General features: G+C 36.9%; 1 protein-coding gene across 1 annotated transcript; it reads right to left on the minus strand.

Annotated features, from left to right (window-relative positions):
- Window positions 1-7,545: 7,545 nt before the first annotated feature.
- On the minus strand, window positions 7,546-8,487 carry LOC102816913 (olfactory receptor 4Q2-like). The gene has a single exon (XM_006831833.1). It carries the CDS (start codon window positions 8,485-8,487, stop codon window positions 7,546-7,548), a length of 942 nt encoding a protein of 313 aa, XP_006831896.1.
- Between the last annotated feature and the right edge of the window lie 10,128 nt (window positions 8,488-18,615).

Genomic DNA, 18,615 nt, shown 5'->3' on the forward strand with positions numbered 1-18,615 from the left:
TGTTTCGTTCTGCTGTGCATGGGGTCACTATAAGTCGGTTCCGACTCGATGGCACCTGACAACAACAACAACATGAACCATCTGGTCCTGTTTTTCTGTGTGATTTGAAGTTGTCTGTTGTCTCCAAGACATTGTGGTGTCATTGTTCTGATTTGCTGATTTATGCTGGTTTACTTTGCCCTGGGTCTGTGTTGTATTCTATTTTGATATATCTAGATGAGGGAATCACGCATGTTACTCTGATCACTAATTTGGTAGCAATGGAGCACTGTCTCTGGGTGAGTTTGTGAGTGGGTGGAACTGTGAGCACAGGTTTACTGGTCACATATAGAATCTGAGAACAGATTGGGAAGGTGTTGGCCACCATCTGTTATCAACCCAATGATGTTGAAATGGTAGCACTCATCTAGGGAGGCATGTGTGGCAGGTGTGGGTGTGTAGTGTGAACACAGTTACTATCTCCTGACTGATGGGCAAAATAAGGAATGAAGAAGAGGAAAAAAAATCAAGCAGTCCTCCACACAGAAAAGGAATTTGCAGGGGTGAGGGGAGGGAGAAGTGATGCAGCAGTGGGCACAAGAACTGCCCATAAACAGTTGGAGGCCTATGTGTGCAGCACGCAATCTGCCAGAACACACTAACTATAAAGGCAGTGGGAACATGTGCCACTAACTACCGAGGTAGCAGTTGTACAGTGCCCTGTCCAAGACAACATGCACCATTGACCTTGGAGGCTGAGGGAACACATTGCACAACCTCCTATCCTGTGGCAAAATGAGAGTGCTGTGCTGGGACAGCTAGAAAGGCACTTCCACTTTGTCTCTTCTTGTTTGCTACTTTTGTTGTTACCTTTTTCAATAGGATTATTATCTACTTCTTCATCTGCTCATTGAAGCTCAGGGTTCCAAGATACCATCATCCATTTAACTTGGTTTCTCAGATCTTTGTTGTAGTGGGAATGTGTAGAATGTCTGACTAGTTCACCATCTAATCTTCCCTTCAGGCCTTTTCTTAGTATATGTCTTGCCCTGGGTATGTGTGTATCTCTTAATTTTCTGTTACACTTGGACAATGACTTAATTTAAAAAATAAAGCAACAACAACAAAAGCTATCTCCAGCTTTTTTTCCCAGGATTTCATTTCATCCCAGGATGTCTACTGTCACTGGTGTATCACTTTGCCATTCTGTGATAGCTTGTATGTTGCCATGATACTAGAAGCTCTGCACTTGTATTTCAAATACCATCAAGATCACCCAAGGTAAACAAGTTTCAGTAGACCTTCTGGATTATGACAGAATAGGAGCAAGGACCTAATGATCTGCTGAAAAAACTGGCCAGTTAAAAACTTATGAATAACAGTGGATCATTGTCTGATTGAACTGAGCAGTGTTTCATTCTGTTGTACTTACAGTCAGAACCAACTCTACAGTATCTAACAACAGCACTCAAAAACAATCAAATTTGTTATTGCGATGTTTCTTGTTGTTTGTTTGTTGTTGTTTTTTAAACTGTATACTTTTGCTCCAATCAGTAGGGATTGTTTATTTGTATTAAATTTCTTTCTAGGAATGGGAATGAGGGGTTACCACTGTTGGGGAGGATGGAAGGCTATATGTTCGCCACTTGGTCCTTGTTGACCTAAATAGAGGTGACTACATTTTAATGTTTTAAATCTTGGGTGAGTATTCCTTACTTTGTTCTTTGCCTAGAGGTCCAGAATTTTTCTTAGAGCTATTTGTAACTGCAACTGTTGGCATTTCTGAGTTGCTGGCTTCTCTAACACTCAGTCTGAATTCTATGAAACAAATTGAAAACTAAAAACACATCACCGTCATGCTGTTCTTCAGAGCTTGGTAATCTTATTTGCTGTGTCTTCTCTCTACAATTCAATATATTATATTTGTTATATCTACCATGCTTAGAATGCTTTTTATTTCTCTACTTGGTAGGGAAAATATGGAGAAGTACTTCTACTCCATCTTGTTTTAGAATCAGATGTTTATAGTCGATTTTCTTATATCCAGTGATCAATCATGCTGTACTCATTAATTTTAATTTTTATAGGTGCCTTTGAAGTAGCTCTATCTCTACATCCATTCTTATACTTATATTTCTCTATCTATCTATATGTAACAACCACTCATCTGTCAGTTAGTCATACTCTGATGGATTGAGTTTTGCTGTGATGCTAGAAGCTATGCCGCCAGAATTTCAAACTAGCAGTATCATCCATGATGGACAAGCTTCCAGACTCATAGTGATCTAGTGATTAGGAAGAAGGAGATGAGGGCCAATTTTGAAAGGGTAGCCAAGAAAAACTTATGAATATCATTGGAACATTTTCAGATGTAGTGCTGGAAGATAAGCCCTCAAGTTGGAAGGAATTAAAAACACAAATGAGAAAGAGCTGCCTCCTCAAAGTAGAGTTGACCATATAATGTGAATGCAGCAAAACTTTTAGGACCTTCATTTGTTGATGGGGCACAATACAAAATGAGAAGAAACTGGCCAAACATCCATTAATAAATGGAACATGGAATGTACAAAGCATGAATATAAAATTTTGGAAGTCAAAACTGAAACGTAACACATAAAATTGATATTGTAGGCATATGTGAGCTGAAATGGGCAGGTATTGGCCATTTTGAATCTCATAATTATTTAGTTTACTATGCCAGAAATGTCAAAGTGAATAGAAATTTCAATGCACTTATCATCAAAAAGAACATCTCAAGATCTATCATGAAGTGTAATATTACCAGTAATAAGGTAATATCAATGTGCCTACAAGGAAGACCAGTCAATATCACCATTATTCAAATTTATGCACTGACCCCTAAAGCTAGTGATGATGAAATTGAAGAATTCTACCAAAATTTTCTATCTAAAATGATCAGATAATTAATACTTACTGGTGATTGAAATATGAAGGTTGTAAACAAAGAAGAAGGATCAGTAGTTGGAAAATATGGCCTTGGTGTTAGAAATAATGGTGGAGATCGCATAATAGAATTTTGCAAGGTTAAAAATGTATTGACTGAAAACACCTTATTTCAACAGCAAAAAAAAATGTGATACACATGGACCTTACTAGATCCAATACACAGGAATCAAATTGACTACATCTGTGGAACGAGAGGATGGAAACATTAAATACCATCAGTCAAAGAAAGGCTACAGATCACTTGTGGAATTGACCATTAAGCGCTCATATGCAAGTACAGGCTGAAGCTGAAGAAAATTAAAGCAAGTCAACAAGAGCCCGCCTCCCCCCTTCCCCGCCCAAAGACCTTGAATATGTTGTTTTGTCAGCTACGACTTATAGCGGCCCATGTAGCATTTCCAAGGAATGGCTAGTGCATTTGAACGGCCAACTTTGCAGTTCAAACCAACCTTGCAGTCCAGTGCTTATCCTACAGTGCCACACCAGGACTTCAACCTTGAGCATATTTCACTTGAATTTACAGAACAAGTCAATAACAGATTTGATGCATTAGACACTAACGACTGTAGTTCAGAAGAACTGTAAGATGACATCGAGAACATGACACAGGAAGAAAGCAAAAGGTCACTAAAAAGACAGGAAAGAAAGAAAAGATAAAATTGGATGTCAAAAGAGACTCTGAAACTTGCATTTGAGCATAGAGAAGCAAAAGTGAATGGAAGAAATGAGGAAGTAAAAGAGCTGAAAAGAAAATTTCAAAGGGCAGCTCAAGAAGACGAGGTCAGCAGTATAATGAAAGGTGCAAAGACCTGGAATTAGAAAAAAAGAGAAGACTCTCAGTATTTCTCAAGCAGAAAGAAATGAAAAATAAATCAATAAAATAAGCCTCAACTTGAAATATTGAAGGATTCTATTGAAGATTTCTGCAAAATATTGAATGATGCAGAAAGCATCAAAAGAAGATGGACAGAATGCACAGAATCACTGTACCAAAAATAAATGATCAATGTTCGGTGTTTTCTAGAGGCAGCATATGATCAATGTTCGGTGTTTTCTAGAGGCAGCAATGGTCCTGAAAGAAGTGCAAATTGCATAGAAGGCACTGGAGGGAAGCAAGTCTCTAGGAATTGACGGAACACAAATTGAAATGCTTCAATAAACTGATGTGAAGGTGCTCACTTGTATATTCCAAGAGATTTTGAAGACAGCTTCCTGATTAGCAGAAAATTTTTGCAGCATTAATTTTCCATATTAATTTATTGTAAAATCAACTGGATTATCTGTATGATCAATTGCCACCATTCTTTTAAAGCTTAAATCTCAATTAATCTGTTGGTAGCAATGTTGTCAAAATATAGACTGAGAATTCAAATGCAGAACTCTATGATTATAAAGTTAACTTTTAAAAGATTAAATTGTATGATTTATATGTAAGTAAGTGCCATGGAGTCGGTTCCGACTCACAGTGACCCTGTCTAAGTTTTCTGAGGCATGGCTGGTAGAATTGAAAACGCCAATCTTGCAGTTCAAACTGACCTTGCCATCCAGTGCGTTATCTGCAGTGCCACACCAGGACTCCAGTATGATTTATAGGTGCTTGTAGTATGAAATGGATTATTTATTTAATTAGAGGATCATCACTATTGAAATATTTTCTGATTCATCTGACAGTGGTAGACTATCCAAAAGTGTTCTTGTATCTATTGTTGTTGTTTGTGGTGCTAAGTGCCACTAAATCAGTTCTGATTCATGGGTGATACCATATAGGGTTTCTGAGGAGTGGCTGGTGGGTTTGAACTTCCAACCTTGTGGTTAATAGCCAAGTGCTTATCGTACAGCACTACACCAGGAATTTCATTGTTGTTGTTGAATGCTGTCGAGTCAGTTCCAACTCAAAGTGACCCTGTATAGGGTTTCTGAGGAGTGGCTGGTGGGTTTGAACTTCCAACCTTGTGGTTAATAGCCAAGTGCTTATCGTACAGCACTACACCAGGAATTTCATTGTTGTTGTTGAATGCTGTCGAGTCAGTTCCAACTCAAAGTGACCCTGTATAGGGTTTCTGAAGACTGTCTGGTGGATTTGAACCACCAATCTTGTGGTTAGCAGTTCAGTGCTTATCTTACAGAGAAAGGCTTGTTTAATTTTGGCTTCTATAAAGTCTATCAAAGAGTTTCCTATGTCTCAATAAAAAATTCTCAACTTATAATTTATCTTTCCAGAGGAGAAAAGTAAACAGTTCTTATATATCTCTTAATTATCAACATCCAATAGCTAGAAAAGGACATCATGATTGAGAAGGTGAAGGGTCAGTGGGAAGCTTTCAGTGAGATGGAATGACACAGTGGCCAAAACAATAGACTTAAATGACAAAACAACTGTTAATATGATGTAGTCTTCTGTTATATGTAAAATCTTTATGAGTTGAAGTTAACTCTATGGTAACTATTGTTTTTGTTGTTAAATGCCATCGAGTCAGCTCTGACTCATAGCTACTCTATGTACTACAGAACAAAACACCATATGGACCTCACAATTGCTACCATGCTTGATCCCATTGTTGCTGCGATTGTACTAATCCATTTTGTTGGGGGTCTCCCTCTTTTTTCACTATCCCTCCACTTTACCAAGCAACGATGGCAACTAACAAAAGCAAAAAATGTTACTACATTGATCAAAGAAGATCTGAAAGCCTCCTCTATTCATGCAACCAACGTACTTTTATTGAATTCCTATGGCATTTATTTTCTTTTGGAAATTTTAGTAGATACTAGGAATATGGTAAAAATACAATCTCAGCCTTTGATGAAATAATCAAACATTCTCATAGTCTGTGTCTATTTGATGCACAAATTAGATGATGCTGAAATTGAATCTATAGTCTACTGACTAAAAAAGTGATAAATGTGAAAATATTTCACAGACCATTTGTTTATTAAATTTACATTTTATTTGGGGTTCAAGCTCACCAGATACTCCTTGGAAACCCTACACAGGGTTGCTATGGGTCGGAATTGACTTGACAGCACTTAACAACAACAACAAGTTTATTTTGACATTGGGTGTCAATTTAATGTTCTTTTCTTTGATTGTAATATCTCAATAAGCAGTAATTACTCTATGAATGAGTCTATCTGTAAGCATAAGACCATTGTCAGTAAGGTGTTTCTTTGATGATTATGGTGCCAATAATATATACTATCACAAATAACTAATAAAAGTGAAAATGGCATAAACCCATTTCAACATCCTTCAGAAATAAGCAGCATTAAAGCAAATTAAAATCATTTAGAAATTTGCCATCCATATTTTACTAATATTGGAAAATGATTTTAATGAATAAATAATTATTGGGCCCTATGGGCTGCCAACCTCAAGGTCAGTGATTCAAAACTACCAGTGTTCTGAGGGAGAAAGATGAGGCATTCTGCTCCCATAAAAATTTACAGCCTCTGAAACCCTGTGCAGGGTCACTATGAATCGGAACTGACTTCACAGTACTTAACAACAACATTATGAGCTAGGCACCAAAGTAGACACATTCACATTTGTAGTCATTTTTAGTTCTTACAACAGTTAGTGCTATGAGAGATAGGCATCGTATATTCTACAAATGAGTGCATATGGTTTCTAGGAGCAGCTGGTGCGTTTGAACCACCACTGACCTTGCAGTTAGCAGTCCAATGCTTGCCTATAGTGCCACACCAGGACAACAATGAGAAAATTAGAGTTCAATAATTTGAGTTATTTGTTCATATACATTTCATTTCTGATTCAGAAAATGTGTACCCGTACCATCAGTCTCAATTATTCTGTCAGTTACACCATGGGACGGTTAGTAAGGAGTATGGTGACAGGGAACGATAACTAGCATATTGTATTTGTTTATCCACACACAGTCATATCTCTTTAAATATTTCATGAAAGTAAGAAAAACATAAATTTCTTATCAATTAATGGGAAACATCTAGTTAGAATAAGATACAATGGGGGAACAAAACTTGAACCTGTATTAAGATGGAGAAATTGACTGAAGAGCTTGAAAATAATTGTTTATATTAGTATGTAATTGTAATCACAGTCTGACTAGAAAGAATAAGTGGACAAATGGAGCGGCTGAGCACACTGGACTCAGGGAGAGAGAAGGGCTGTGTGCTGGCAGCGGGGGGGAGGGCATATGTCATGTACCCTTTGGTTATTTGATGATGCATACAGGGGACTGTAATCATTGCAATGAAACAAAATATGATAGGATGAGTGTAGAGCTAATGTTCTCCCATGTAAACCTCACAATAAAAACTTAAAAAAAAAGTGGAATAAAATTTGCCCAGATAAATGGATACAATGGGAAAACAGAAGGTGATACAAAACCAGAAAGCAGATATGCTTCTAAAAGGAAAAGAAGTTGGAAACAGAATAATTTGGTCTAAATGAACGTTTTCTGAGTTATAGTTCACATTGAAATTATAATTTCAGAAATATGTATATTATTATTTATTAAAATACGATAAAACAACTAGGCTACCAGCTCCTAGCACATTAGCAAAAAGATTATTATTTTGATCTCATAATCTCTGTCCTCAAAAATTCCCTTCAGCTTTTCATGTATCTTGCTTTTTTCTAGTAAGCCCACTCCTGTCCCATAGCTTCCACATAGCTGATTTGACATTTTTGTTACGTAGTGTGTAGATAAGTGGATTCAGCATGGGGGTAATGACATTGTAGAGCACAGACACCAACTTGTCCACAGAGAAAGTGGAGAAGGGCCGAGCATAGATGAAAATACAAGGTCCAAAAAAGAGTGTTACCACCATGAGATGGGAGGCACAGGTGGAGAGTGCCTTTCGTCTTCCCTCCTTAGAACGAATCTTGACAAGGATAGTGGCATAGGAAGAAAGCAGAACCACAAATGAGCTAGTAGAGATCAACCCACTGTTAGACACCATTAGTAATTCAATGACAAAAGTGTCTGCACAGGCAAGTTTGATGACAGGAGGAACATCGCAAAAGAAGTTGTCTACCTGGTTTGGCCCACAAAAGGGCAAATGGATAGTGAGAATTGTCTGAACAATGGAGTGTACAAACCCTCCTGTCCAGGAAGCAGCTACCAAAAAACAGCATAACCTTCGACTCATAATAGTCATGTAGTGCAGAGGAAGGCAAATTGCAACATAGCGATCATAAGCCATCACTGTAAGCAGAAACATCTCAGCTGCCCCTACAAAATGGAGAAAGAAGAGCTGCACGATGCACTGGTCATATGGAATGAGTTTTTCATTTTCAAGGAAGTCAGCCAGAAGCTTGGGAGTAGTTACAGTCGAATAACAGAGGTCCAGGAAAGAGAGATTGCCAAGAAGAAAGTACATAGGCGATGAATGCAAGTGGCTATCAGAAGCCACTGTGAGCATGATAAGGACATTGCCCACCCAAGTAGAAACATAGAAGAAGAGAAATAACACAAATAATGCTGCCTCAACAGCTGGTGTCTGGGAGAAGCCTGCTAGGACAAATTCTTTCACAAATTCTGTTTGGTTTTCATCCATTTGATCTGATGTTACCTAAAAATAAAATAAAAATAAAATAAAAATTAAACAATGAGGCATTAGTAACATTACAAAGGAATACATTTTCACACCAAAACTCAAGAATCTGTTCATTGATAACGAAATGCATTTTCTCCAGGATTCACTCTGATTGATTAGCAAGAAGAAATCACTTTATTCTTACTTGACATGAATATGAGTATATACTTTCCAATCAGCTCCAACCTTGAGTTAGTGATGAAGTGAACTAGGATTCTTTAGAGCAGGAAATCACCTGGTCTTGTGCCTTTAACTTTGACTTCATTCATCTCTCTCTTCAATCAATATTTTTTTTATCTTTCATTCTCAATATTAAGTATCAAGAAATATGCAGCATTTCCTCTAACTTATTAATACTTGGAATATAAAAATCTTTAGAAAATATTTGAAGGGAGAATTGCAGGAGAAATTTAAGATTCCAGTGCATGGATTTTAGGGTTTGTAGAGGTTTTATTTGGGATCAGAAAACCACACAATGTCAATGCTTAAATTAGTATATTAAACCTGTGATTCCCCTCGTCCCCAAGTCAAGCTAACTTGGGTGGACTTGCCCTTATGCAAATGACTGAAGGAAGATCATATTTCATGTTAGGCTTATGGCTATTTCATTGGCCCCAACCCAAGTTTCTTGATTGCCTGTCTAATTTATTATTGTCTACAGAATCCGTCTGTTACCTTAAAGCATATCTGGAGCATATAGGCACAAATTGTTTTTTTCACGATGCCAAAATAATCATAAAATAGCTCATCATGCGTTTGAATGATACTCCCTTTTGAATAAAAAGAAATTATTTCTCCAAAATAAAAATGAGCAGTTCTTTAATGTGTGTGTTTGATTCTATCCATCTTAATATAAACAATGACTAAAAGGTACTGATGTGGCACTGTGGGCTCATGCTTCAGACTGCAAAGTCGTTTGAACTGCAAGGTCGGTGGTTCAAGATCCCAGCTGCTACTTGGACCCTATACAGAATTTTTATGGGTCAGAATCGACTCAATGGCATTTAACAACAACAACAACAAAAGATACTACTCCATGCGTTGAAATGGGTGATAGTTTGTTGAGAATTTTGCAGTGACTATGAGAGATGTTATTGAGTTAAATCCCACAATCAAGTTCTGTTACATACAGTGCAACATTTTGGAAAATTAAGACATACTTTTTAATTTAAAGTTAAGAATTTTTTAAGTGGATAATTTTCTTTATCATATTGTTTTTGCCTTTTCTAAATCCATGAACTGTAAACTTCCACTTGACCAAATTAATAAAAAGTTAACCTTGTTTAAGAAGTAAATTTTAAGTAGGCAAAAATATATATATATACTTCTTATTCAAGGCTATTATGTAACTATATATATCTCATCTGTAATATGTTCTTTCATGATTAAAAGCATCAAGAAATTATATGAAGAAAATATCCCAAATCTTAGCATTATTATGTTTACAAAGAATCTCATTAACAAGTATAATGATTGCATAAAAAATAAAAGGAAAATAGCAATATGATAAACTTATAAGCACGGGAAATTATTAAAGAAACTAGACTAATGGTAAGGCCAATGAAATATTTATAAATGTTGATGTTGACTACTTCTTGTTGACAATTTTCAATTATCTGCTATGAACTCAATTATTTATGCTAGCAATATAAACTTTCTGTGAATTTATGACACTGAATACCCATAAGTTTTATTACTAACCATTTTATTTTTATATAAAAATGTTGACAATTTGGAAATTGTTAGCTTTATGTAGCTTACTTACTTATTACTTACAATAACTAAATTTTTAGTAAAAGTTCATGCAATTGTAATCCTTATAACTTGTTTTGAGAGTAGTGGTTGTTGTCTAATAACCTCAGAGTTTCTTCTTAAGCAAATTTTGTTTTTTCCCCCAGGATATATACATATATTTGCAAGAAGTATTGAACTAATTGTTCATTTTTCATAATTTTAATTGTTTTTGATTACTAAAAAATACATGCTATTTCTTAAATTTAGAAGCATGAAAATTTTGGAGAAAATAATCAATCTCCTAATCTGAGAGGTAAACACTGCTGTCTCTAACCATTTTTAAAAGTAATTTTCAAGTGCATTTTAGGCTGTTGATTTGTGTACTTGATGTAATATTGTATTTAACTTGTTGAGCTACTGAAGAAGACTCAAGATACTTCTAAGTGCTGATGTATATGGTAACAAGAGACATTGTATCAAGCAGTTGGATACACATGACAGGGTCATGAAGAAATGCATTCAGTACAACAGACTTTAAGGCAAATTACATACCTTTTGTCTGTAAAACAGAGATTCTTCAAATCCTACAGACACAAATGCCTAGCACATTAATACTATAGAACTGACCAGTCAAGTTTAAATAACATAGGATGGAACCCCCTGGTTACAATAGCAATCATTAAATTTTTTTTGATGTTTTGGGACTTAGGGATTCAGTTATTCACAGTTAAATTGCAAAGGGAATCATTAAAAAACTTTAATCACAACCTTTTGCCAGAAAGCATAGAATGTAAAAATGTATGTGTATAGGGTGATAAAAGGGTAAAAAACAATGAATGGGAGAAAATAAAACACAAGCAACAAACCAATGAGACACAATAATGTCAGTTGGTTTTTATTGAGGAGAAGGTAAGTCTTCTCCCAGACTACAGGATTGACGATGATGGAAAGCAGAATGAAACATTAAAGAAAGTTTGACTTCAGGTGACTTGGATTTTACCTAAAACTACAACTGTGCTTTCCCTCTTTGGAGTACCTTTCCTAAACTTAACTTCAGATTTTATTTCATTTTATTTTTTCAATCATTATAGAAATATGTAAACTAAAAAGAGAATGGGAAGACAGGAGAGGAAGGAAAGGAAGTAGGAAGAGAAGAGATAGTGACAGAAACACAAAGACAGAAATTGAGATTTAAAAAAAACTTTAACTTCTCAAAATCAGATCATTTAATAATACATGTTGTACTGCCATACTTGGGACATATTGTCAGGAGGGACCAGTCACTAGAGAAGCATATCATGTTTGGTAAAGTGGAGAGTCAGAGAAAAGAGGAAGACCTCCAACGAGATGAATTGGCACAGTGGCAGCATCATTGGGCTCAAGCATAGCAACAACTATGAGGCTGGCCCAGGATTGAGCAGGGTTTCATTCTGCTGTGCATAGAGTTACTATGAATCAGTACCAACTCGATGGCACCTAACAACAACATACTGGGTACATATTTTTCTGTAAATTGATTTTATTCCTCAGCAATACATTGTGGATATTGTTTCATGTTTTCATATACTGTATCCAGATCTTTTTAATTGATAACACTCATTCATTTATGACAAAAGATTTAGAAGACAGCTATCTGGCCACCAATTGAAAGAGATCCATATTTGTGCCCATTCCAAAGACAGGTGACCCGATGGAATGCAGAAATCATTGAACAATATCATTAACAATACATTAAGGTAAAATCTTGCTGAAGATAATTAAAAAATGGCCACAATAGTACACTGACAAAGAACTGCCAGAAATCCAAACCAGAGTCAGAAGACAATATAGAATTTGAGCTACCATTGCTGATATCAGGTAGATTTTAGCTGAAAGCAGAGAATATCAGAAAGATGTTTACTTGTGCTTTACCGACTTTGCAAAAACTTTTGACTGTGTGAATCATGGCAAACTAAGAATAACATTTTGAAGAATGAATATTCCAGAATATTTCATTGAACTCATGAGAAACCTATACATAAACCAAGAGGCAGTTGTTGGAACAGAATAAGAGGATAATGAATGGATTCAAATCAGGAAACATGTGCGCCAGAGTTGTATTCTTTTACCATACTTATTCAATCTATATGCTAAGCAAATAATCTTTAAAGCTGGATTGGATGAAGAAAAATATGACATCAGAATTGGAGGAATACTCATTAACATCCTGTAAGATGCAGATGATAAAACCTTGCTTGGTGGAAGTAAAGAGGTCTTAAAATTCTGATGAAAATGTAAAAATACAACTTTCAGTATGGATTTCACCTCAATGTCAAGAAATAAAAAATCCTCACAATCGAATCCGTAAATAACATCATGATAAATGGATAAAAAAAATGAAGTTGTCAGAAACTCCATATTGTTTGGATCCACAATCAGCACCATGAAAGCAGTAGTCAAGAAATCAAACAACATACTGAATTAAGTAAAGTTGCTGCACATGACCTCTTTAAAGTGTTTACAAGCAAATATATCAGTTTGAGGACTAACGTGCAACTGATCCAAGCCATGGTATTTTCAATAACCTTATATGTATGTGAAAGTTAGACAATGAATAAGGAAGAACGTAGAAAAATTGATGCATTTGAGTTATGGTGTTGGAGAAAAATGTTAAAGTACCATGGACTGCCAAAACAAACAAATGTGTGTTGGAAAAAGTACAGTGAGAACGCTCCTTAGAAGCTCCTTAGAATGTGCTTTAGACGGGTGAGACATGTTATCAGGAGGTACCAGTTCCTGGAGAAGGATATCATGCTTGGGATTAGCCAAAAAGAGGAAGACACCAATGAGAGGGATTGACACAGTGACAGCAACAAGGGACTCAAGCTTATTAACAACTGTGAGGATGGCCCAGAGACCTTCAGTGTTTCCTTCTGTTTTACATAGGTCTGCTGTGAATTGGAAACAACTCAATGGCACCTAAAAACAAACAACAATCTTTCAAAATAAAGGTTATACTGAAAGAAATACACTATATGAATTAGCATTTAGATAATCAAGTATTTATCACTATTTCAAATATTGCTGAAATTAATAGTTGCTTTGTGGTTAAGTGCTGTGAAGTCATTTCTACTCATAGTGACCCTGAAGGGGTGAAAAACTTCTGGCCCTTGGGCACTGTGTTGCTATTGTTTTTGTTGTTAATTGCCTTCGAGTCAGTTCCAACCCACAGCAACCCTGTATCGAGTTTCCAAGGAGTGGCTGGTGAGCTTGAACCTCTGAGCTTGCAGTTCAAACTGACTTTGCAGTCTAGCACATAAACCCTCAACACCATACCAGTACTCCAGGCCTGAAAGATCATTCGGTCTGGCCCTGCCAAGGCAACCACAATTCAAGCTATCACATTTGTTGAGTTGGTTCAGAGTCATAGCAACCTTGTACAGGATTTCTGAGGAGCTCTGGTGGGTTTGAACTGCCAACCTTATGATTCATAGTATAACACCAGAAGTCCTAGTCATCACATTGTTGTTGTTGTGAAGTGCCGTTGAGTCGGTTCCGACCCATAGCGACCCTGAATAAGGTTTCCAAGGAGCAGCTGGTGAGCTTGAACTGCCAACCTTGCAGTTCAAACGGCTTTGCCGTCTGGCGCATTAACCCACAGTGCCACATCAGGGCTCCAGTCATCACATTAGGAGTGAGTTAATTAAATGTTTGACAAAATATATTAGGTTAATTTTTCAGTTGATAATTTTGTATGTAAGTGAAGAGCATTTGAAGCATTTACTACTGATGGTGAAATAAAACAGTCTTCAGTATGGATTACAACTCAGTGTAGAGAAAACAAAAATATTCACAACTGAACTGATGGACAACTTCATGATAAATGGAGAAACATTGAAGTTGTCAAGAATTTCATTTTACTTGGATCCACAAACAACACTGTCAAGAAATCAAATGATGTATTGCATTGAGCAAATGTGCTGCACAAGATTTCTTTAACATGTTAAAGACCAAAAATGTCATTTTGAGTACTAAGATACACCAAACACAAGCAATGATATTTTCAATGACCACTATGCATGTGAAAACTGGACAATGAATAAAGAAAATAAGAGAAGAACTAATGCATTTGTATTATAATGTTGGCCAAGAGTCTTGAGTGAACCATAGACTGAGAGAAGAATGAACAAATCTATGTTGGAAGAAGTACTGCTGGAATATACCTGAGAGTCAAGGATGGTGAAAATTGGTCTTAGTTTGGGCATGTTATCAAGAGGGACCAACCAGTATCTGGAAAAGGACATCATGCTTGGTAAAACAGAGGATCAGGAAGGGAGAGGAAGATTCTCAACAAAATGGATTGACATAGTGGCTGCATTAATGAGCTCAGACCTAGCAAAATGTGTGAGGATGGTGCAGGATGGAGCAGTTGTACATTGTGTGACCATGAGTTAGAAATGACTTGAAGGCATCTAACACTAATAACTGCAGGGAAGTAGTATTGCCCTCACTGTCTCCATGATAACAGTAACATCAACGAGTATGCCTCATGAGGAACTGACCCCTTGGCATTTTTTCGAATCCTCTGTGCAATTAACTAGCATATATAAGCTTGTGAAATATAATCTTGTAGTTAGAGAAAAAGCAAGTGCTATCTTGAAGCCATAAAAGGAGTGGTTGGCCAGATAGCTGTCTTCCTCACGCCCTCTTCATCTCCACATTTCTTTTCCCTCCACCCTCTTTTGTCCATACATTCTGATATGTACACTCATCAACAGGGGAATGCATGGAAGTGAGCAAGCATTTCTCCTTTGGACAGGATATCTGGGGAGATTCACTCATGATAAAACCCTTTTCTGTTCCTCTTCATCCTGAATAACACTTCTCAGTGATACCAGTGAGTAGTGTCATTACTTGTTCTGATATAAAAAATAAATAAATAAACCTGCATTGCTTGATTTATTTTCTCTAAACATTGTACATATACCATTTCAGTGAGTGTAAATTAGTACAGCTCTTTTGGGGAAAAAAGAAAAAGTCAGTATTTATCTCAGAAATTTCATTTTCATGATTATATGCATTAAAAATACTTAAGTTCCTAAGGAACTATTGTGGTGCTATAGGATAAAAACTGGACCGAAAGGTTGGTTTGAACTGCAAGGTCAGAGAATCAAACTCACCAGTCAATCCTCAGAAGCTCTGCAAGGGTAAGGAACCTTATTTCTGCCAAAATTTATAACATCATTCCTGGGTAAATAAGTTTGTAACAATCTGCACGTCTCAGGTTGCTGACAAGAGTTCCTCGAAGCCTGATGCTAATTCTGTTTCATATAGTCTAACTTCTTTGCTCAGCATACAGACTGAATAAATATGGTGAAAGCATACAACCCTGACACTCACCTTTCATTATTTTAAACCACTCAGTATCCCCTTGTTCTGTCCAAACAATTGCCTCTTGGTCTATGTACAGGCTCCACATAAGTACAACTAATCCCTATATGACCTGATTTCCATAATCTTTCCAACACTGGATAATATAAATATTTACTTAAAAAATTTTTTTTTCAAATATGACAGCTAAACATTACATCTAAAATTTTTTATTGTGAATTAAGTGAAGGTTTATAGAACAGATCATCAGTTTTATATTCAACAAATCATATACTTTGTTTCATCTTGATTGCAATCCTTTAAATGTAATATCACTTATCACTTTTCCCACTTACTCCCTGGATTTCTTGTTTCCATTACTCACTCTTTTCCCATCCTTCTGAATTTTGTCCTTAGGCAAACGCTGCCTTTTTAATTTCAAATGGTTGACACTTCTGCATGATACATATCTCACTGCTTTGTTGTCCTCCATATAGATCTGACTATAGTTTGAATGAAAACTGAGTCTTGGGGTTGAATTCAGTACCAGATCTGAAGGATGACTAAGGCCCATAGTCTTTAGGGTTCCACTAGTCTCTGTCTGGTCAGTAAACACGGTTTTTTATTCTTTTGATTTTGACTTTTGATCTACATTATTAGGAAAAATAGTAATTATTAACAACAACATTGTGGATTTTAAATGCTGTCGAGTTGGGTCTGACTCATAGCAAACCTGTATAGGGTTTCTGAGGAGCGGCTGGTGAGTTTGAACTTCTGACCTTGAGGTTCAAACTGACCAGTGCTTATCCTATGGTTCCACACCATGAACTTCTAATGTAATCTCTTTCAGAGGAGTTGGTAGTGGTAACTGGGATCCACCTTCTGGTCTCAGGGTCTTGGAGACTGATATTCACATGGTTTATAATCCATTAGATTAATGGTTTCCATTCTTCTTCTAATTTCATAACTCTTACTTCCTCCAGACAGAGACCAATGGTTGAACATTATGAGCTTTCAGCATTCCATTCCATACTCATCAAAGTAAGATGTAGAACATTGTGTTTATGGACTATAGCCAATTGAACATAGTGTCCCCAAGTCAAGTGCGGTACAGTGAATTATCTAATGTCTTTTCTAGTCATGGTCTTCCACTCCACCAAACAATGCTCTGCCCTGATGGGTCTGGATAAGAGAAGTGGGAGAAGATCCTGATAGGATGATATGATTCAACTGTGGATCTTAACAGAGTTAATTATAATTGTGAAAACCTGAAACTTAGTGTATGTTTAAGATATACCACCTCAGAAGGAGTGGGGTATCTTACTACGATCAATAACAAAAAATAAGGAGTCGAGTGTGTTCTCTGGGCCCTGAGATTCCTGTTCAATGAAACTCTTCAACCCAGGGACAGAAAGCTGTGACATTAGAGGAGTGGCAAATGAACAGCAGCAGACCAAAGACCACAGCATGAGACAGAGCAACTAAAGCTGAGTGACTTTGGGGAGAAAGCTTGCTTGTAGAGTGAGGTGCCTCCAGGCAATTAAGTCAGGGAGTTAAGTTCTTTAACTCACAAAACTAGAGCCAAGTGCCTTCAGACTAAGGCTTATGGTGGAATGGTGTGTCCAATGGACATTTATCAGCAGCTGACTGGAACAACTGTGCCCTGAGTATTTCTGACCCTGAATTGTAACCTCTTGACTTTCCTAATAAAACCTATGACTGTTAGTATTGTCTTTGAGTCCTATGTATCCATTGCAATAAATTACTGAACCTAGTGGAGTAGAGAGGGCTGTGGGAGAAATGGTTGGCGCCACATTTTTTTTTTTGCAGTTTTGTGTCAGAAGTGGAGTTTGTTACAACAGCTCCAGACTCATGGGAGTACGGGATTTTGTAAGAGATAATAGAGAGACATGGAAAGTGAAACTTCTACTTTTTAGGTTATCTGTAATGGCTGAAATAAATATAAGAGATGTTATAATGAGGGGACAAAGGCTACTACTAGAGTCATCTAGTGCAAAATCCTGGCTGGTTAAGCAAGATGGCTAACAGGGTGCCAGGATGGACTTGATCCACCTTGCCAGCCAGATGCCCAAGGCCACATGCACACATGTGATAGGAATGGTTATTGGGTATCTTGATTATAGAGCTTGTAAGCCCGTCTTCAGCTTGTACTTGATTGTTGTTGTTGTTGTTAAGTGCCATCAAGTGAATTCCAACCCATAGCAACCCTATATAGGGTTTGCAAGGAGCAGCTGGTGAGCTTGAACCATGGACCTTGCAGTTCAAAGGACTTTGCAGTCTGACACATTAGCCCACAGTGCTACACCAGCACTTGATTAGATACGCTAAAAGGGGAGTTAGGAACTGCCCAGAAGGAACAGCCAGTAGGCTGTGTATAGAATAAGTGGCTTAGAATAACCTGAGTCACACCTAGAACTTCTGAGAGAACAAGAGATTTATATTTAAAGTAAAGACCTGCAGAAAGGAAAATAGCTGATATTTTGAATTTCAAGCAAGCAGTTTGCCACTGGATGCATTGAGGCAGGAAGTCTGTGCTCACTGTGAAGAAACCCCTTCTTAGACTGAAAGTTACAGGGAGTCGACCAGCAGACAGCCTTGTATGCCCATTGATAACCACTTGGGTCTACTTGAGGCAAAAACATATTGTTTTACACAGTGGATGCACCATTTTACTGTTCTACCAACTATGTATTAGGGAGGATTGCAGTCTCCAAATTCTTGCCAGCATTTGTTGTTTTCTGGGTTTTTTTTATTATTATTTTTAATTTTGCCACTAATGCTGGGATGAGATGATAGCTTACTTCTGTTTTGATGGGTTGGAATCAATTTGATGGCACTTAACAACAACAATGTCTATTGATAGTGAACATTTCTTCATATGTTTGTTGGCTGCCTGAATATCTTCTTTGTTGAAATGTCTGCTCATGTCCTCTGGCCATTTTTATGTTAGATTATTTGTCTTTTTTGTTGATATACTGAAGTTTT

This window comes from Chrysochloris asiatica, unplaced genomic scaffold (genome assembly GCF_000296735.1).
Source record: "Chrysochloris asiatica unplaced genomic scaffold, ChrAsi1.0 scaffold00004, whole genome shotgun sequence".
NCBI lineage: Eukaryota > Metazoa > Chordata > Mammalia > Afrosoricida > Chrysochloridae > Chrysochloris > Chrysochloris asiatica.

Bases quoted from the DNA above. Each gene is read 5' to 3' on its own strand.
- LOC102816913 (XM_006831833.1), bottom strand. From the start codon at position 8,487: ATGGATGAAAACCAAACAGAATTTGTGAAAGAATTTGTCCTAGCAGGC.